General features: G+C 41.5%; 1 protein-coding gene across 3 annotated transcripts in view; it reads right to left on the bottom strand.

Moving 5' to 3' along the window:
• Positions 1 to 22,456, bottom strand: part of EFHC2 (EF-hand domain containing 2) — a 118,056-nt gene that overhangs the window by 90,025 nt on the left and 5,575 nt on the right. The window contains exon 1 of one of the 3 annotated variants that reach the window (XM_038415081.1): positions 5,199 to 5,418. The exons of 1 other annotated variant lie outside the window; for it this stretch is intronic. In XM_038415081.1, the coding sequence (XP_038271009.1) occupies positions 5,199 to 5,240 (42 nt within the window). In that variant the 5' untranslated portion in view covers positions 5,241 to 5,418. Of the gene's footprint in view, positions 1 to 5,198; positions 5,419 to 22,456 lie in introns of those variants that run through there. One more of the 3 variants, XM_038415061.1, reaches the window with a different exon arrangement.

Here is a 22,456-nt window from a genome sequence, read left to right on the forward strand (position 1 = left end):
GTACGGTTTCTGTTAGTTCTGCTGTTTCATCCAGTGAAAAGAGGGCACTAAAGTGGATACTGTAATAATCTATCTGTAGGTATTCATAAGGTGTATATATAAGGATTTATATATAATCCTTGAGTCTAATTAACTCGGATGCCCAAATGGTTAGACATTGGTCCCAATTAAGCAGAATGGCCACTAACTGCATAAGCCATTTCAGTAGTAATACTGTTTTCAGGGAAGCTGCCAAGTTGGAAGGAGGCACTATTTACAGTAGGACAGGGACAGGGACTGCTACCTACCAAGTGCCAGCAACAGGGGCAGCTGCGAGATGTCCATCTTAGCAGTCTATTGTGTACAGTTGATATGGAAAGAGGAAACAAGCAGAGATGAAACCTTTCTGTATGCATCATAGCTAAGGAGAGACTGAATGCTGTTGGTAGATAAATTTTGACAAATACAGAACCAGAAGGAGACTGAGACACACACAAAGACCTAAGCATCATGAAATCACTTTACAAGCCCCAATTTTAACAAATTCATCATCTCCCCTGAGCTAGAATAATTGCCAAAGCTCAACCAGTACCCCTGAGAGACATCCCAGTCAGGCAAATTTCCTGATTAGGCATGTACAAATCAAATAAAATGGGTACTTTCACCTCTCCATCCACACTTCTTCTCGCCCTTCACACAAGCATAGTAACTGGCATAACAGTAGCAGTGGGAACAGAAGAAAATGGTCATTGTAGTAGTGTTGATAACAGCAATAGGAAGCGCAATGATGGAATTAACAGCAGAAAAAAAAATAAGCCAAGAGCTAACAGGAATAGCAAGGACAAAGCCACTAATCCTTCTTGCTTTGTAGGTGCTACTGCTGGAACTAGATTTCTCAACAAAAGATGGAGCTAGGAGCACTGGTGATAGTGCTCCTAGTAGTAACTAATGTGGTTTTTGTTTTTTCCAGTATATAAAAGCAGCAACCCCCCCCCCAAACATCCAGAACACTGCTGCTGTTGCTGCTCTGCACCTGTTGTTCTCATGGTGAAGGTAAGAGAAGGGAAGGCAGCTGTGGCAGGAATGGTCCAAACCTTTTTGTTAGTCTGTATATAGTATATAAAAGTATATAAAAGCAGCAACCTCCAAAAACATGCCTCTCAGCAAAATTAAGCATCACCGCTACACTACAGCAAGCATAGCATTGGAAGACCACCTTAGTGCTGTGAGCATGGTACCGTCCGGCTCTCTTGTGTTCTGTACTGTCCTGTACTAACTGTGAATTAATTTTTGAAAATGATGCATATAATTAGATCTCTCTGGACTATATATATGTGCATGTGTACACATATATATAATTCAATGAGTTCTAACTATGTATATATTATATTCATACACACACCATATTATATATATATATATATATATATATATGTATTCCTTATCTAGACCTTTAGTATATAAAGCCAAGTACTGTATCTAATCTGTGATAAAGTAGAACCTTCATGGTTCTCAAAGTCTGTTCAAAACCTCACAGAAGCAAGAGAGACAACGCCTAACATTTCTCCCCCAAGAAAGAGACCTTTACCGATTAAGCTAAAAGGAGCTCCTCTATTAGAAAGAAGGTATAGCACCAAATTGCGCAGTTCTGCTTCCGTCCAGTGGATAGAGATGGTACACATCTATGTAGGTATTTCTAATGCATCCCGCGTTGTTGGAACTATTTGTATCATAGGGGTGCTGAGAGCCTTTGAATCAAACTGTAAACCCTGTACATCGGGGTGGTCACCCTGTGGCTCCGGAGCCACATGAGGCTCTTCAGAGGTTAATATGCGGCTCCTTGCATAGGCACCAACTCCGGGACTGGACCTACATGCACCAACTTTCCAATGTGCTACAAAGTGCTCACAGCTCAACCCTGGCTCTTCCCCAGGCCCCAGCCCTGCTCCACTCCTCCCCCCAAGACCCCCACCCCTTCCCCTGAGTCTGCCACGCCCTTGCTCCTCTTCCTCCCCCCACCCTTCCCCCGAGCCTCCTGCACACCACAAAACAGCTGATTGCAGCAGGTGGGAGGCACAGGGATGAAGAGTTAGGTGCTTCTGGCAGGTGGGAGACACTGGAAGCAGTAGGGGGAGCTGACGGGGAGCCGCTGACTTGTTACTGTGGCTCTTTGGTAATGCACATTGGTAAATTCTGGCTCAGGTTGGCCACCCCTGCTGTATATGATAGAAATCACTTCACGCCAGGGGGTGCACCAGCACCTATGAATGCACTCATCACCAGAGTATCTGATATACACACCAGCCAGTTCATTACAAAATTAAAACACAGTAGGCCAACTGTAGTAGCTGAGATAAAGTGGCTCATGACAAAATTTTAGAGTGAGATTTACACCCCCATCCCACCTCCTACTCTTCTCCGAGAAAAGGGCACCAAGAACAGCACAAACTAACAATAACAACCAGCAGCTAAAATATCTGAAGAATGATTACAAAATAGATAATTGAGGCCACATGACTGAGTAGAATATTCTCATGAAGATTTAACTCTCTCTCTCTAGCCTTTGAACCTGAACTTCATTTTGACACAATCACTTCTGAGTATTTACCTACTGATATTCAAAAATATTTGATAATATTTGTGCTATTCAGCATATTTATTATTTAAATTTCCCCATTCTTAATGGACAGATCTGAAAAAGTGGTGGCTGCCTAAACTCTATTTTCTTTTATTTTAGAGTTCATGGCAAGAACCTTGTCCTTCTACATATTTACAAACAGCCATGAAAACTTATGGAACTATATAAATAATGCTGTTGTCAGCTATGAATGATGTATTATCGTTCTTAACTTTGTTTATCCCTGAAGTGTCCTGGTTTTGATTTTTTTTTAAACAGTGTATTTGTCTCTCCATTTTCCTTTGTTACATAAATATAAAAAGTTCAAATTGTCCTAAAAACTACTAGTTGGTTACTCAGTTCTTCCTTGCTTGCTAAATACATTAATTTTTTACTTTAGCCCTCAAAAAGAAGAAATGTTATAAATGTAACACTATGTTACTTTTGCTCAATAAATGTGTAATGAGAAGGTGGCAAACTCCAGAATTTAAGTTAAGTCTGCTTGTGACAACTACTGTGGAGCCCAATCCTGCTGCCAAATAAGTCAACAGGAGTCTTCCCATGGACTTCAATGGAAGCAGAAGAAAGCATCTATGACATACCTATGTTGGAATTTTTTTTGATGCACTAGAGGTCAGTTCCCCCCTTCTCTTCCCCAAGTCCCAGATTAGTTACAAATGTTTTAAAGGCATACTTTATATTTTTTTTGTTTGCCGTACTGTAAACAAGTCTGAATAAAGTTGTTCTTAGTCAATGCTATATTGCAATATTACAGTATTCATGAACATGAGAAGCACTAAAACTAGTTTGTATATGATAATTACTCTTCCCATCACTGAACCCTGAGGGCAATGTGCTTACTTTACAGCTGTGTGTGGATGCAGAGATAAGTGCAAGTGAAATATTATTGATAGTGTGGACACTGTAGTAGTATACCACTTACACTGGGCCAAGTCTAATATTTTAATCTCACAGTATATAATTCTCCAGTGCAGACAAGGCCAGAAAGGATAAGTGTATTGGAAACAAAGCCTCATATACACAGAGAAAAATACCTATTGCTGACAATGGGTATAACTGAAACATTGTTTACCTGCAAGTACAGACATGGACAAGTTGTGTTTGTCCTCATCTACACTTGCTGCAAGACCACGTTTGTAGCAACATTTCCTCAACTGCAAACACTGATGTCGGCAATAAACATTTGTTTTAACAATCTTCTGAAAATTAGACTTACACTCCCTTCTCCCCTGGGATAAGCACAATCATTTCAAATGTATGGGTTTCTAGGAACATGATAAGTATAAGAGAGACAGTGTGAAGCAATCACATCTTGAGTTCAATCAAGAGCTATACTTTTATATATTGAGAGAATGCTGGAAGTTTCAGAGTAGCAGCCGTGTTAGTCTGTATCCGCAAAAAGAAAAGGAGTACTTGTGGCACCTTAGAGACTAACCGATTTATTTGAGCATAAGCTATCATGAACTACAGCTCACTTCATCGGATGCATGCCTTCATCGGGGCTATGCATGCATCCGATGAAGTGAGCTGTAGCTCCCGAAAGCTTATGCTCAAATAAATTTGTAGTCTCTAAGGTGCCACAAGTACTCCTTTTCTTCATACTGGAAGTGATAATGCTGAAGGGTATGTTGTGGAGGAATATTGGGGGGAGCCTGGAGTTCTTTAGGGTGCACTTGAAAAGTATGTTGCAGGGGAGCAACAACACTTGGCTCTTTCAGAGCATTTTTCATCAGTAGATCTCAAAAGTTTTTTTTTAATCAAGGGAGCCAGGTATCATTGCCCCTATTTCCCCGCACACGAGAAAACAAAGGTATCAAACACCTGCATGGTAGATTAGTATGGTATGCTGGGGAGATACCTAGGGAGCATATAGAAGGGAACAAAGGGGGAGTTGGGAGTGTGTGGGTAGGTGGGGGTTGATTAGAAAGAATATCTGGGGGTTGTTGCATTCATGGGGCAGGTGCCAGGAGAGGGGTGCAGGGGGGGTTGCTATGTGCGGGAGCAACAAGGAGGTGTGTCAGGGTAGCAGAAGGTAGAAGCAGTGCAGATGGGGCTCTGATGCAGACCGAGGCGCTTGTGCAGTTGCTAGATGCCAGGAGTGCTGGGTCAGGGGTAGGGACTCTGTGAAGGGTAGGTGTGATGGGTCACTACAGGTGAAGGGGCTGAGTGGGACTGCTAGATACAAGGGGCTCCGGCGCAGGCGTTGCTAGGTGCAAGGGAGTACAAGTAGGTGGTGCAGGAGGGGGGCGATGCAGGGTGGTAGGTGCAGGTGCAGGGGAGGAGCTATGTGAGGTTGCCAGGGGCTAGAGCGGGTTGCTATGCAGGGTTGCTGGCGCAAGAGCTATGCAAGGAGGGCAGGGTGGGAGGTGCTGGGGGGACACCGGGGGTGGCTGGGGCAGGGGCAGGGGCCGGGGCCGGGGCCGTGCACAGGGTTGCTGTGGGAAGGGGACAGGAGGGGTAGCGGTGCAAGATGTAGGGGAGGGGGGAGTGCGGGGGGGGCTATGCAGGGCTGTTAGGGGCGGGGGGGGCTAGGAGCGGGGCACAGGATACGGCTGGGGGCGGGGCTGCCGCTGTCACTCACGCTGCGGCTGAAGGAGTTCCCGGGCAGGAGCGGTAGCGCCATGCTCGTGCCGGTCTCGAGCCCGATGCCGCCCCGGGGCTGGTGTTGCTGCCCGGAGCCCGGCCGCTCGCGCTGCCAGGCGGAGAGGAAACGTGAACGCGCTGTTTGGGATTCTGTTGCCTAGAGACCTGCGTCTGACATCACAGGGGGCGGTGTCATGGCATCGGGGCGGGGCCCGGCCGGGGAGTGCCGGCTCTCGGCTGCCCCCTGCAGCTTCGGGGCGGTCACTGCACTGCCCCTGCGGGCTGCCCCGCCCCTGTGGACCCAGCCCCCAGCCTGGGCTCCCGCTGCTGGTTTCCCTGGGCCGGGGACTCCCCGGGGTTGGTAGTGGGGGGGCGGAGTGCTTCCCTTAAAGCGCCAGCTCCCGGAGTCAGGGGATCGGGGCGGCATTGCCGCCTGTCTTCCCCGCTGAGGGGCGCTTAGTGACCAGCCCTAGTGGCTGTGGAGAAAAGCTTGGAAACGTGGCCCCCTGGAAGGTGCAAAACGCACCCCCTAAAGAGAGAATCTCCTACCTTTTTTGTTTGATCTTGCATGTTACACGGTTCTGACCAAGAAATTTAGCTCAGTGGGTTTCAATTTTCTGCTTCCCATGCACTGGCCCCAGGCCCGCTATTTGCATTTACAGGATTACATGGCAATATGTAAACATTTTTAAACCGTTTTCATTGACATTAAAAAGAAAAACATCATGATGATGTTTTACTCAAGAACTTCACTATAAGTAGTGGCGAGCACGGTTCTGAGCACAAACTAAGCTGATAGTGTCCAAGAGAGGTTTAATTTTTCCCTGTAAATAGGACACCTTCTTCGGGGCATTCTGGATGCTCAGTGCACCTCCAAAAACATAGTCCAGAAAAGCAGCCGCTGAATGGCCTGTCTGTCCTTGTGTTTCACATATGGACGGTCTAGAACTGTTTCATCAAAACTGTTTTTCCACAGAAAATTGGATTTTTGCCCCCCCAAAAAATCAGAAAGTTCTGCTTTCCACAGCAGATTTCAATTTTTATCAAAAAAACTGGCCAGCCTAGATCCAAAAAGATTTTGATTTTTGGACAATAGCTGAAATATTTTCACCAAAAAAACAAATATTTTGATTCTGATATGCCACCACAGTGCCTCCTCAGCACTGTAGTTCAGTTGCTGTATTCTGTATTCTCCATGGGTCAGACTCTGCAGTCAGAGGTCAGTTCTCATTGTGCACCCCAATCATGAGACTCCCATAATGCACTACCTCCCTTCACCGGGGGGAAGAAGACTGTGGGGTATCACAGGCGATATTGTCTGATCAGGGACCCCAGCCTGTAGAGAAAAACGGGAACATGAAGCATCCAAACAACAACTCAAACAATCCCCACAGCAGGATTTCCTGATCAAATTACTTTGATTGTTGGTAGAAATATTTAAGTTTTCAACGTTTTGCAGAAAAGTTGAAATTTTTCCTGGGGGAAATAACCTGTTTTGTCACCACCCCTGGTTTCAAAGAAGTTTTGCAAAAAACTGTACAAATTTTGAAGGTGCCATTGTGTGTATGTAGCACCAGCACCACACATATGACTAACCCCTTTCTGTGCTGACTGAAGTTCTAAGAACACCCCTAAGATACATGTACCTTCTATATCCATTTCAATGTGTCTTTACCTTTTATTTATCTGTATAGTCCTCAGGAAACAGTGTATATTCAAGCAGCAAAACTTTCAGTGTTAGTTGCTTTCATTTGAAAGAGAGGGTCTGGAGGACATTGACACAAAGCATCTTGGAATGCTTACATGCCGATATGCTCCTATTCTTTTTGTGATTATTGAACTAGCATAGAAGCTTCTTTTCAGTTCCATAGATCCAGCATCATAAATCCTATTTGAAAGCAAGAGGGCTACTATCAAAAATAGGCTCAGAGAATCCAATTAAAAGTTCTACTTTCAAATACATTTCACTGTTAATTCATGATGAGAAATTATTTCTACTTTTTTAAATTTCTAAGCAAAATAGAGTTTTCTGTTCAGTCTCTTTTGCAGCTATGAGCCCCATTCCATACTACATAAGTTAACCACAGGGAAAGCTTAAATGGACTAGTGCAATTTCATAATAACTACTCATGGACACTTGTTGTATGGACCAATAGGCTGATGAAATGATATTACTACATTAGTAAAACACCTTTAATATCTCAGTTTTCAACTGAGAAAGAATTGAGAAAGTACTGAAGAGTTTATCCTAAATTAGGTAGGGACAATTCTATAAAGGTGTGAAAATACAGAAGTGAGCATGGCTTTTCCATCAGCATGGACTCCTGCCATTATTAAGATGATTTTTAAAAAAGTGAAAGGTAGAGAGTTTAAGCATAGAAGTTTCTGGTTATCAGGGAGTAACGTACAGATTAGCAAGGGGTGCAAAGTTTGGTTTAAGATAGGATGGCGTAAGGAATACATAATCTGCAATATCCTCAATTGGGGGTAAAAGGTTGATGGGTCAAAGTACAGACTTTGAGATCTGAGGGTACGTTCATATAATGGCTATGTTCAGGTGTGGAGTATAATGAGTGGATACGATGATGAGGATGGATTGACCCTCATTTGGTGAGATTTAATGTTCAGTGAGTTTATGATTCCAGTTCATATGGTCCAATGGAAAAAGTCTCTCGGTCCCTTTCTCGTAGTTGATGCACAATGTTATTAAAGCCCTATCGGATCCAAGACAAATAAACAGAAATGCAAACTTTCCTCCTATATACTTTACTTTTGAAATAATGTCCTTAACTTTATGATCTCAAATCATCAGTGTTACCAGCTTTGCCCATTACTTTGGGGTATGCTCATTTATTAGGGTTATTCTTCTGGGGGTGGGAGGGTTTCTGTACTTCTATCAATGTACTGCTTGTGTCACTTGTGTTCCCATACAGAGCTCTACTTCTCCCTGCTGCAAGTTCCCTCTCAATGGAGCTATCCTGCAGGACCTCGGTTCCCCAGGGCTGAGTTCTTCCAGCCCCAGAATCAGACAAACACACACACACATATATATTAACAGAGCATGTCTGAGAGGACCGGGTTAATCAGCACTCCCAAGCTGACCCCTTATATGTCCCTGGACTCAGTAGGCTGGGTCGAACAGTACCTCCAAGCTGTCACCCTCATATGCCCTGGGCACCACTCCAGAATACAGTGCGCCTGAGCAGGCTGGGTCAAGCAGCACTTTCAATCTGCCACCCTCATATGTCCCAGGTTCAGCACGTCCCTATCCCCACTTTCACGTTACAATTGTTCTGGTAGTAACCCATCTGATTACCCCACAGGATGTTTGGGCGCTGCAGGAATCTTTTAGCTTAGGTACGAGAAGCATTGCTGCAGAGCGAATGAGAAAACCAAAAAATACCTGGGGGATGGTGGGCTGGGGGGAGAGAGACAGAAGCAACCAGCTTAATCATGGAAGTTATTTATTGCCAGGTAATAACCATAGGGGAAACCAAACAAACAAAACAGTTATAATATTAAATCTAACTTAAATTTGATTATAAAAGTGAGGTTTAGAAAACTGTAATTGAGCACACAAGTCAGGGTCAGAAGGCTATACCGAGAGAGAGAGAGAGAGCTGGGTTCTCACCACTCCGTGAAGCTTGAATCGATTGGGGGGCCAGGTAGTGGTGGTAGCTGAGGGTCCGGAGTGCTGAAGACAGACAGAGCCTCCAACACGATCAGTCAGGAGAAGATGAAGTCCTAATGAAACTGCTGCAGATTTTGGATCCAGGTATCAGAACACTTACTTGAGCATGGGTAGCGGTTTTTTTATAGAGAAACAACAATGGTTCAAGGGAGAACACTAGATTTGTTTATGTGTAAACTGCTAGCTCAAGGGAGTATACCAAAGTTGTTTTGTTCAGGTTAAACAATCGGAGCTGATCATTCCTGGCAATGGGCGGTGTTCCTTGGAGGGAGCTCACAATGCAATTAGGGAGCTTCACTATTTTGGATACCAATAAAGGATTTATTACTAGAATTGGTCTGAATAGCTACTGAGCTGGGTGTATGCAGGCCTGGGTTGGATCATTAACATCTGGAGCAGAGATCCCCCATGATGCAGTGCTACTCTGCTTTTCTGGTCCCAGAGTTTCATGTGGTTCTTGCCTTGGAATCTCTGTTCTCCATTCTGTATGTTAATGGAGATGCTTCCTTGTCCCATCTTCAATGCAAATGAGGCTAGGGGAGTTTCCTTAATCCTTTGTCATCCTTATTCCAGTGGTTTAGGTGTATATCTCACTGCCTTTTCATTGCTTTTTGTAAGTTTTTCTTCTGATCGGTTTTGGTTCAAGCAGTGGCTGGGCGGGGGGTGGGGAGGAGGGTGAAAGGTCTTTTGTGAGTCAGACAGGCTGCTGTCACATTTCTTCCTACTTCTTTCGTGCATCTAACTAGGAAAACTGGCAGCCATAATTCACCTTTAGTGTAGCTCCATCAGAGGTAGTAAGAGTGGAAGTCATACTGTAGACAGGATTCAGACCTTTTTGCTACCATGTCATCTAACACAACACAAAGCAAGATTAGACAACATGGTGATAAAAATGCCTGAGCCCTTACTATTGTATCAGATGACATCATTGCAAAGTACAATTCACTAACAAGGGAACATCCACAGTGAACAGTCCCATGACTTCTTCCCCACATTCTGGCCAAGCTTTTCTTAGCTGCATGGAAATTCGCTCCTGCGTAGTGGCCTTGGAGGGGCCAGAGGCAGCTGTGGAGGGGAACACATACAGAATTGCTGCTTTCCCTCCACATCATCCCTCACCCTGCACAATTACTCAGCACAGTTAGGACTTTACTCTTGGCATACATGATGTAACAGGTGTGAGAGGCATATGCTTTGTTTCAGGGGTTCTCACACTTTATTGCACTGTGACCCCCTTCTGGTGACAAAAATTACTACATGACCTGGGCGGGGAGCGGGGTCTTGGGCTTCAGTTTTGGCTTGGGCTTTGGCCGCAGACCCCAGCAAGTATAATACCAGCCCTGACAACCCCATTAAAAAGTTGGGGTTTGGGGTCCTGACCCACAGTTTGAGAACTGCTGTAAGAACATAACACACAATTGCAAACATTTTCCATCTACTCTTCAGTCACATTTTGCTTTCAGAAGTGAAGGGGCAATATATCCTGTCTAGAAGCATTGATTCTGTTGCCACATCAAGTTTTCTTTGAGATTGATTTATCATGGCTATCTTTTGTTCCTCACTTTTTATATTCATTTGAGAATATGGCCAAAACAAAAATGATTCATTAGTACCATTACTGAAAAAGTGTTAAAAGAAAATATTTTTTAATAAAATCTTTGTATTAAATGAAGATTTTAATGACAAAGGACAGTAATATTAAATTAATTTCAGAGTGGTAGCAGTGTTAGTCTGTATCAGCAAAAAGAACGAGGAGTACTTGTGGCACCTCAGAGACTAACAAATTTATTTGAGCATAAGCTTTCGTGAGCTAAAACCCACTTCATCGGATGCATGCAGTGGAAAATACAGTAGGAAGATATATATGCACAGAGAATACGAAACAATGGGTGTTGCCATACACACTATAACGAGAAAAGAAAAGGAGGACTTGTAGCACCTTAGAGATTAACAAATTTATTTGAGCATAAGCTTTCATGAGCTACAGCTCACTTCATGGGATGCATACAGTGGAAAATACAGTGGGGAGGTTTATATACACAGAGAACATGAAACAATGGGTATTACCATACACACTGTAACCAGAATGATCACTTAAGCTGGTAAGCTATTACCAGCAGGAGAGCGGGGGGGGGGGGGGAGAACCTTTTGTAGTGATAATCAAGGTGGGCCATTTCCAGCAGTTGACAAGAACGTCTGAGAAACAGTGTGTGTGTGTGGGGGGCGGGGAATAAACATGGGGAAATATAACGAGAGTGATCAGTTAAGGTGAGCTATTATCAGCAAGAGAAAAAAAACCTTTTGTAGTGATAATCAAGATGGCCCATTTCCAACAGTTGACAAGAAGGTGTGAGTAACAGTAGGGGGGAAAAATAAGCATGGGGAAATAGTTTTAGTTTGTGTAATGACCCATCCCCTCCCAATCTTTATTCAAGCCTAATTTAATGGTTTCCAGTTTGCAAATTAATTCCAATTCAGCAGTCTCTCATTGGAGTCTGTTTTTGAAGATTTTTTTGTTGAAGAATTGCCACTTTTAGGTCTGTAATCGAGTGACCAGAGAGATTGAAGTGTTCTCCGTCTGGTTTTTGAATGTTATAAGTCTTGACATCTGATTTGTGTCCCTTTATTCTTTACGTAGAGACTGTCCGGTTTGGCCGATGTACATGGCAGAGGGGCATTGCTGGCACATGATGACATATATCACATTGGTAGATGTTCAGGTGAACAAGCCTCTGATAGTGTGGCTGATGTGATTAGGTCCTATGATGGTGTCACCTGAAAGATATGTGGACAGAGTTGTACATCCTGACAGCAACAGAGAGTTATAATGGCGAGTGTACATCAGACACTGTATTAGTTCTATAGTACAAGGAGGAAGAAGGCAGAAAGGAAGCCAAAGGGCTAAAAAAAAATACAATATATTATTACCATGGTGAAAAGAGAAACATAGTGATTCTAATCTATATTGGGACTCTTTTTCAAGCAATATTCAAACTATGATCTCCTGATTTGCTTTGAACAAAACTACTCACCACTTGGGCATTTTTGTCACAAAGGGCCTAATTTTCCTCTCATTTATATTGGTTTTACACTGAAGTAATTCCATTCCCTTCAATGAAGTTACACTTGATTCACACCAGTATACAGGAGTGGAGAACTCAGTCCCAAGAATGCATTTCATCTATATATCCTTCATGTTTGCAAAATCTTCACATAATTGGAGCATCTCCGATATAGCAGTCGGAAAGAGCCATGGCACATGGACCATAATCCCCTTCTCCCAGCCATACTGCCTATGCCAGCTTCAGAGAGAGGGACGGTTTAAGAGCAGCTATGCCAGTTTTAAACCACTGGCAGATCCCCCTACATTGAAGTGACCTTCCTGTGGCTAGGTACTTTGGCTAAGCTGCCCTAACACAGGGAAAATCTGAGCTTGTATGTGAAATACTTCATAGTAAAAGCTTGCCATTTCATAATAATGAGCATGAATATGAGATAGACTAGGATGTAAAGTTACATCAAGTACAGTGGCACTTTTAAAGTGTCTCTACAGGTTTTGAAGTTCTTACCAGGTTGATGTACATACTGTGTACATGTAGGCAGAAGTGATCAGAAGAAGTCAGCATGGCTGCCATTGAAATCAGTGGGAATTTCATCATTGACTTTAAAAAAAGCAGAGTTAGACCTATACGGAGTGCATTTGAAAATCATACCCATACTGGGGATCACCAGTAAAAGCAGCGAAAACTTTTCAACTGACAGAAACTTTTAAAGTGCAACCACTGTACATATTCAGTGTGACCTGGGATATACAGTAACTGTGCATCTCCTACTCACCCCCACATCATGGGCCAACATGAGATACATGTGAAAGTAAAGCATGTGAAATAGTATGCATGTGAAAGTAAAGCATCTGATTAAACTCAGAGCTGGAATGTAGATTTTGCAGGAAAACTGTAGAAACACTTTTACTAAAACACACAGCAACTGCTGGGAAGACTAGGAAAGCTCTAGCCCCATGTGACATGACATACACAAGCAACGAAGGGAAGTATGAATACACTGCTCAGCAGCAATAACCATTTTTCATCATTTACTGAGGCCTCCCTGTTATATTTTCTCATACACAGAGCATGCATTTCTCAATCTAGCTGACATTTATTTTAGGTTTAGAAACTGCACAGAAAGAACTAATATAAAGTCACCATAAGGCGGGAGAGCCCTGTGACTCCCTCTGTGACATTCTGCAACTGAACTGAAATGCAAAATGGCAGTCTGTCCCCTAGCTAACCCTGCAGCTGCCAGGGAGAGGCCTCTATATTTAAAGGTGCAGTATCTGAAGAACAGAATGTCAACATCAGAGTTTAAAGTAGAATGAAAGAGGAGGAGGAACTCTCACTGCATCAACCAAGGACGAGTGAGGAGCTGTACTTTGCTTATATACACTTCCTTTTACTTTAATCACTGAGTAACATTTCCCTTCAGTGATAGGACACAAAACTACACACAGCACATGCATCTTGTGAATTTCTGCTGTGTGTGTGTGCTGTGCACAGGTAACAAAACTTACAGATTTGGCCCAGAGGAAGTGCCCAGATAAATTTATTCTTGTTTCCACCATTGGTTACTTGTCTGCAGCCTGAATACTCTATTGTAAACACTATCAAATATAATAGCTGAAATACAGCAAGTTGCTTAAAAGCCCAGTTGCTGTCTCGGCTCATGAAGGGTTGTTAACCTGCTGCCTACTGCCTTTGAAAATTCCCCAGGCATTTCTCCAAGTTTCCCCTTGAAGGCTGCCTTGAAGCTTTGACATCAGTTGGAGCTGCATGAAGGAATTACCAGTTCCCTCTCTCCTCCAAATTCTGCATTTCCCAGCTTAATCTTTTAGGCTGATGGGTAAAAAGAAAAACATTTTAAAAAATTCCCAAGCCCATGTTTAAGCTTCCTTTTTCCAGTCAATCTTGAGAGTCTAATATTGATCAAGGCTTTTCTAAGGATGTACTTATACTCCACTCTCATGCTACTGGTACACTGTGTCCTAGATTCAGTGTCTATTTCAATTAAGAAAATAGAGGAGGAAATGCCATTTATTTTTAAAATAAAAAGCTTTCAAGCTATCCTTGCAGGCTGCTTTGAGGATCTGGTATTGATCAAAGCTGCTTTGAGGAATCATCTGTTTTGCCTGGAATAGGATAGCATATTGTCCATACAGACTGTTAATGCAGTGTAAGATATTAAAACAGCTGGTAGATTTTTGCATTAGAAGCAGTGCTGGGAGAAACTCTAAGGATTCAAAAATCTGTGAACGAATAAAATCAGATGTTTCAGAGCCCCATCTCTTTTCATGCTGCCTTTCATTTTCTCATCTTTTTGTTTTCTTATTTTTGCACTTCTTCCTGTCTCTTTTTGTCCTCTTCCCCCTTTGTCTTGTATTTCTGTCGACTTTCTTACATTCCCTTCTTCTCTCCCCACATCATCCCTTTCCTGGTTACTTTCTTTTTCTTCTTGATCCTCCTTATTCTCATGGCCTCTTTTGTATTTCTTCCCATTGACCATCCACATCTTCTCATCTGCTGCATGTTTTGCTTGTATGTCTGTCAGTCCTCCTCATACTTTTTGCCAAGCCATCCATTCCCATTTCTAAATCAGTTTTTCCAGAAGCAGCACAGCCTGCCTTTCAGTGACTGACAAGAGGTGTGGGCCTACCTCTCCTCTCACTTAATGTCACTAAAGTTAGTGGACTTACACTGATGGAAAACGAATGTAAGTGAGAAAAGAATCAGGCCCCCTGTTTCCAAAGCTGTTGGAAGCATGTTGAATATGCTGAAGAACAAGTGGCCGTGCAGGAAATAGGAGAGGCTGTGTAGGTTAGAATTATTGAACTGGAAGCTTCAGTGGAAATTCCTGGTTTCGCTCAGGAAATCCAATCTTGTCAAGTATGAGGAGAATTTGTAGTTGCTCAGCTGTATTTCTACTCTTCAGTTCACTGAACTGGTTTGTTCAGTTCCAATTTAAATATAATGCTGTGAGGGTCTTTTGTATTATAAAGTGTATTATATGTAAAAGGGTTAATTTGGAAACAGCTATGAGAAACTGCCAGAAATGGTTTCATGCCCTCAGAGCATGATTTGCCAATGCGAGATTGTTCTGATAATATAATGCTGCTAACTTGTATTTCATTGATGGAGGGTATTGTCTTGTGAATTGCTGCTCCAGAGTTGTTATTTTGGGGGGGCTGTGGTGAGGAGGGGGGAAAGATTAAAGAAGTTTCTTTTTCCAACTTGCAATTCTGTTCAAGTTCTTATTAAATGCAGTTGCTTTTATGAGTCACCTACAGGCTCTTAATTGCTATGGTTCCAAACTAAAAATGGGACAGGCTGATGATCATGTCAATAAAAAGGATAGAGAGGGTTAAAATAAAACATGTCATTCTGGCACCATAGGACACAAATATCAGACTGCCTGCAGTGCACTCCACAACATAATAGGTCCAGTCTCTCTTTTTTTTTCATGTTAAATGCTGTAGCAAGGATATTTTAAAAAAAATAAAACTGGGCAGAATTCTTAAGGGAATTGCAATTAACTGGAACAACAACTAATGTGAAAGTTAAGAACTTAACAGCCATGACAGTGTCCCTTTAAATTACACTTGTTCAGTACAATGGAACTAAAGTGTTCTGTGCTTATGCATATCTTTCTAACAAATGAGTGCACAAATATTTGGCTCTTAACTATGAACTAAATGGTATGACATTTGCCTGGGAAAATTAATTACTTTAACATGTGTTGTATAAAATATGGGATAATCATGTACTGTATTTGGATGCTGCAGAATGTTTCTCAGTTATCAAGTTATTACCAAAGGAAATTTTTGTGAAATAAACAAGAAATACAGATAGATGCTGTAAATGTCATGTTATGCTCAAGGGCCTTTTGTGGCTGAATAATTTTTATGTGGATGAGGAGGCCAGGATCATGCTGATCCTCAAGCCCAAGCAATAAGTCAAGTTACTACCAGTTAATTTTTACATGTACACGTAATTTTGTTGTTATATAATGTATCTGGGACATCTCTGTTTCAAGTTGTAGTGCCCAGTAAAGATATCTAAATATAAGGAGTAAGACAAGATCAAATCAGATTAACCTTAGGGATGCTGACTATGCTTGATACAGAATTTAAAACTGTTTGGATATGGGGGAAGGAAGTGGAAAAAATAAGGTAACTGTTATTGATATTATAGGTGATAGGATAGGGAAAGTGCTAACTTACTACTGTTTGGGGTTTTTTTTGAGATAGTGGAGAAATCTTCCTAATAGATTTTCCACACAAATGGGCCCCTCACTGCAGGTCTGTCACATCTCCCAAGTGAAGAAGGTTCAGTCCACAACAGTCCACTTCCACAACACTGTCCTCCCATCAGAGTCCAGGGCCCCACCACTAGATGGGGCAGCCCGGAGCCTGTGGCAGCAGAGACGGTGTCTTGCCACAGTAGGTAACATTTCTTCCTAATCCACTCATTAAAAGTTAGGTTAGGTTCTGAAGCAGGAGGGTTTTTGTCTCTTCAAATATTTCGGATTTTCAAAATGTAATCCTTACTAATGTAAATCTGGATGTTCTCATCATCCATATAAATGTCCAATCCTTCTTTGAATCCTGCTAAGCTCTTGGCCTCTTGTGGCAATGAGCTCCATAGGTTAATTGTGTGTTGCTTGGAAAAGTATTTCCTCCTGTCATTTTGAAATGTGTTACCTTTCAGTTTCATTTAATGTCCCTTTGTTCTTGCATTATGAGAAAAAAATGTGACCTACTTTCTGTAGACAATTAATTATTTTGTATACTCCTCTTATTCATCTCCTCTCTTAATTAAACATTCCATCTCTGAATGTTCTTACATACCTATGGTCACTTTCATTTCCTGCTTGTGAATCTCCTCTACATAGCATATCCTTGTAAAGGTAGGGTGACCAGAACTGAACACCATGAATACCATGAAATTATAATGTGGTTGAGGTAATATCTCTTATTGGGCCAACTTCTGGACCTGAAGAGAAGCTGTGTAAGCTTGAAAGCTTGTTTGTCTCACCAACAAAAGTTGGTCCAATAAAAGATATTACCCCACCTTGTCTCCCTAATAGCCTAGGACCAACACGGCTACAACACTGCATACATAAAATTATAATGACATTCTAATATTTTCAGTGTTATTTTCCATCACATTCCTTATGTGTCCTAACAGCTGCGTTGCTTTTTTTGACCATTGGTTTTCACTGAGCTGTCCACAGTGATATTCAGGTCATTTTCCTGACTTCCTACAGTTAATTTAGGAACTAGCAATGTTTGTGACAGTTCAGATTATTCCCTCCAATGTACATTACTTGGCATTTATCAACATTGACATACTTTTACTGTTGTGTTGTCTATTCACCTAAATTGGTTAGAGCTTTCTGGAATTGCTCAATCTTCTCTTGATTTGAGGAACCTAAATAATTTGGTGTCATCTGCAAATTTTGCCACCACATTGCTTCTGCCTTTTTCCAGATAATGACAGTTAAACAATGTTGGTCCTAGTGTGATAACTCATGGTATTATCATTTTCATATTACATCCCCAAAAATGACATTACAAGAATGTTAAGGTTGCAAATTCAAGCCCTCAACATTTAGGAAATTCCAGAATTAAGGCTACCTGTGCCCTCTTGTGTATATGCATTATGAATAGACTTTAATTACATGATCACATACTGTTTTTCCACAGGACTTCTGCCTCATTTAGTGTACTGGATAGATGGTGCTCACTGAATGCATCCGATGAAGTGAGCTGTAGCTCACGAAAGCTTATGCTCAAATAAATGTGTTAGTCGCTAAGGTGCCACAAGTACTCCTTTTCTTTTTACTGAATAGATACCATTCAATATTTCTGATCCATGAAATAGCCCAATGTAGTTATTATCTAAGTAGATGGTCAACATAAACTGCACTGGGAGACCTAAAAGAAGCATTATATTTGTTTTGATTTCAGGTCTATTTAGTCTTATGGGTAGGTGACAGTAATTTTATTGAGTTGGGTTATTGTCTGTGGGCTTCACTGAGGAGAGGGGTTGTAGAGTTTAAATAGTTTAAAGGTGCAACACATCAGGGGTTTAATCTATACACCAGCCACAATTCAATTTTAGAAAAATTGAAGGCTTTACATTTTTCCTTTTTTTCTTCCTATTGTAAATTAGCTTGGTGATCAGACAGAGCATTATACAGGAAAAAATTACAGTGACTTCTGCAATTAGTTTTTCATTTAACAATGACAGCTTTCTATACTGAGGCAGAGTAAAAGAACTGTAAACTATGAAGTATTTGTTGGATATTTCCTATTACATAGCCTCTGCATCTATTTTATTCATATTAAATGAAATTCTTTGTGATAAATAACATCATTAAGAGCTGAACTGAAATGACTAAACTTTGCAATAAGGTATTCCTAATTCAACAAAAATTGGTACAAATGGGCTCAAACTGAAGCTCCAGATCCAAAGACCATCTAAACTTGGTGTCAGTTCACATCCAGACCCTGACTTTACTTATGGCCCCATCTTTATAATGAGCCATACTAAAGCAGCAGATCTAAATACCATCGATCTTTGGGGAAGTTTGAATCCAGAACCAAATTTTGTAGGTCAGACACAAAGCCATGCTCCCAGGTATCTCAAGAACTCACCATAGGGAGATTTTCAGAAGTGTGGAGGAGGAACCTGCATTAGTTAATGCTGATTCTAATTGCCACTGTTCGAATGCATTTTTCAGAAACTGGTTTGATATTAGCTCTTCAGTGACCCTCAGTTTAGCACCTAGAAGCCAACAAACCACCTTTCAATGTCATCATTGAAGAGGACATTTTTGTGTGTCTATCCAGCTAAGTCTGTTGCTCATGCTTATGCTGTGATTAACCACTGCAATGATTACACAAATGTCAGTGTTCTATTCACCTGGGGATTATCTTCTTCTGATAACAATGAGGAGCTATTCATATGAATGCCTATTAACAAATTATAAAGCCATATGGTGCCTGCAAATAAATTCATGCTCCAGATCTATTGGGAATACAGTCCTAGATTGCCTGAGGTGTACCCCAGTCTAGCCCTTCCTCTCTACACATGATAAAAGCATGTACTTTGTACCAATCTGCTTCCTATGGAAGAGATTTTCTTTAGTTTTGTATCTATACAAGTGGGATGGGGAAAAGGCCATCAAGATGAGTCCTTTTCTTCTGGCTTTTCTTTTAAATAAATAGTGAAGCTGCCGTCCTTAAGAGAAAGGTAAGAGCATGTTGATTTTGCTCTGTGCATGCCTGGTTCTTGTAGTACATTAGGAAATGTAGAGATGTGGGATGCCTGGTAGCTATAGCAGTAAACTATTACAATGAACCATTACATTTGTCTGTCTTGCATAATTTACAATAACATAGCCCATACAGATTAGTAAAAATTAAAAATATCAGCTGTGTGTAGTAAAATATTGTGTTGTTACTATTACCTCATGCATCAATGAACTTTTTGTTTTGAAAGTCCGCTATACAAAGGAAAACAATGAGGTGTGCAATCACAATTAATTCCAGAGATTAATGTTACATGTCCACATAAAGAGAAACACGGCACAGAGGCCATTCATTGCAATTATGAAGTAAATTATTAACGTTTCTAATTAAAGGGATTTTTGAAATAATAATACACAACAGAAGTTTGGTTTCATGCACATAGAAAAGTCACCCCAGATCAACTCCATGAAAGTCATGGGAGCTCCATCCCTAATGGCATATAGAACCTGAGGAGAAGGAGCAGTATTATAATGACAAATTTTAACAGATTTGTCATTATACACTATTCTATGGAAAGTTAAAGAGATGGCCTACAGTGCCAGTTTATCCTCTTATATCTGCTTATAAAGCCTGTGTCATTCTTTATATGTGTGTTTTTCCCAAGCCAATGACTGACTATGCTTTTTTCTAAAATAAAATAAAAAGCATTACTACTAGGCCAACACTACTGAGCAACCTTGCAACAACAAACCAAAGAGCCATCTTAAAATGGCTAAAGATAGCCAGTGGAGAATTCCCTTGCACAGGGGAACTTTCTCTGTCTGTGGAAAGACAGCAGAGATCACTCTGCCACCTCCTATGCCATCTGTCTCTCTCCTCCTCACACACTCCCCTCTATTGCAAGGCGAGGCATGGGGTATGTCAGGCATGTTACATGGATGGGTCATAGACAGAGCAAGACAGAAGAAGGTGCGGTGGAGCAAAGCTCCATTAAGCCTGATCCTTCACTGTTGAAAGTTCTATTATCAGCAGCAGATGTTAGAGTTGGGGAGGGCTATTCTAACTTCCACTGGAATTGGGCAGCTAAGGATCAAGGAGCAGCAACTGGCTTCCTATCACCACCACTCTCCTGTATTCATGTGCAGTTCGACTATAGTGGAGAATCAGGGCCCTCCATCTCAAATTTCTGAGGGGACATTATAGACACAAATGAGGTTATGATTAAATAAAGAAGGGTTTTTTTAGATTGGGTGTCCCACTGAAATAAAATAAGCTCTTTGAAACAAAACCAGATTGGACACCGTGCTTCCTTGCCTGGGAATATTTCAGGTAGAGCACTGGAAACTCCATGAGCTGATACGTGCAGCATTTCCTCATCGTTCTTCTACTGCAGGGAGTGGAGAAGGTTTGAAATGGCAATGGATTAGCAGCCTACAGATTTCCAAGGTGCCACCAGAAGCCAAGGCCCTCTGCATAGATGCTCTGTTCCTCTGCCCTGACTCCTGCTTCCTGAGGCTCCTTTTCTGTTGGGCTTCTAAGAAACTTTGTGTCCAGGGGCTCCCCATAAGAACATAAGAATGGCCATACTGGGTCAGACCAAAGGTCCATCCATCTCAGTACCCTGTCTACGGACAGTAGCCAATGCCAGGTGCCCCAGAAGGAGTGAACCTAACAGGTAATGATCAAGTCATCTCTCTCTTGCCGTCCATCTCCACCCTCTGACAAACAGAGGCTAGGGACACCATTCATTACCCAGCCTGGCTAATAGCCATTAATGGACTTAACCTCCATGAATTTATCCAGTTCTCTTTTAAACCCTGTTATAGTCCTAGTCTTCACAACTTCCTCAGGTAAGGAGTTCCACAGGTTGACTGTGTGCTGAGTGAAGAAGAACTTCCTTTTATTAGTTTTAAACCTGCTACCCATTAATTTCATTTGGTGGCCCATAGCTCTTATATTATGGGAACAAGTAAATAACTTTTTCTTATTCACTTTCTCCACACCATTCATGATTTTATATACCTCTATCATATCCCTCCTTTTTCAAGCTGAAAAGTCCTAGCCTCTTTAATCTCTCCTCATATGGGATCCGTTCCAAACCCCTAATCATTTTAGTTGCTTTTTTCTGAACCTTTTCTAATGCCAGTATATCTTTTTTGAGATGAGGGACCACATCTGTACGCAATATTCAAGATGTGGGCGTACCATGGATTTATATAAGGGCAATAAGATACTCTCCATCTTATTCTCTATCCCTTTTTTAATAATTCATAACATCCCATTTGCTTTTTTGACTGCCACTGCACACTGCATAGACGTCTTCAGAGAACTATCCACGATGACTCCAAGATCATTCTCCTGATTAGTTGTAGCTAAATTAGCCCCCATCATATTGTATGTATAGTTGGAGTTATTTTTTCCACTGTGCATTACTTTACATTTATCCACATTACATTGCATTTGCCATTGTGTTGCCCAATCACTTAGTTTTGTGAGATCTTTTTGAAGTTCTTCACAGTCTGCTTTGGTCTTAACTATCTTGAGCAGTTTAGTATCATCTGCAAACTTTGCCACCTCACTTTTTACCTCTTTTTCCAGATCATTTATGAATAGGATTGGTCCTAGGACTGACTCTTGGGGAACACCACCAGTTACTCCTCTCCATTCTGAAAATTTACCATTTAGTCCTACCCTTTGTTCCCTGTCTTTTAACCAGTTCTCAGTCCATGAAAGGATCTTCCCTCTTATCCCATGACAACTTAATTTACATAAGAGCCTTTGGTGAGGGACCTTGTCAAAGGCTTTTTGAAAATCTAAGTACACTATGTCCACTGGATCCCCCTTGTCAACATGTTTGTTGATCCCCTCAAAGAATTCTAATAGATTAGTAAGACATGATCTCCCTTTACAGAAACTATATTGACTTTTGCACAACAATTTATGTTCTTCTACGTGTCTGACAATTTTATTAATTATTATTGTTTCAAATAATTTGCCTGGTACTGACATTAGACTTACCGGTCTGTAATTGCCAGGATCACCTCTAGAGCCCTTCTTAAATATTGGCATTACATTAGCTATCTTCCAGTCATTGGGTACAGTAGCTGATTTAAAGGACAGGTTACAAACCATAGTTAATAGTACCGCAATTTCACATTTGAGTTCTTTCAGAACTCTTGGGTGAATGCCATCTGGTCCCGGTGACTTGTTAAGTTTCTCAATTAATTCCAAAACCTCCTCTAGTGACACTTCAATC

The sequence above is a fragment of the Dermochelys coriacea genome, chromosome 1, assembly GCF_009764565.3.
Source record: "Dermochelys coriacea isolate rDerCor1 chromosome 1, rDerCor1.pri.v4, whole genome shotgun sequence".
NCBI classification, from domain to species: Eukaryota; Metazoa; Chordata; order Testudines; family Dermochelyidae; genus Dermochelys; species Dermochelys coriacea.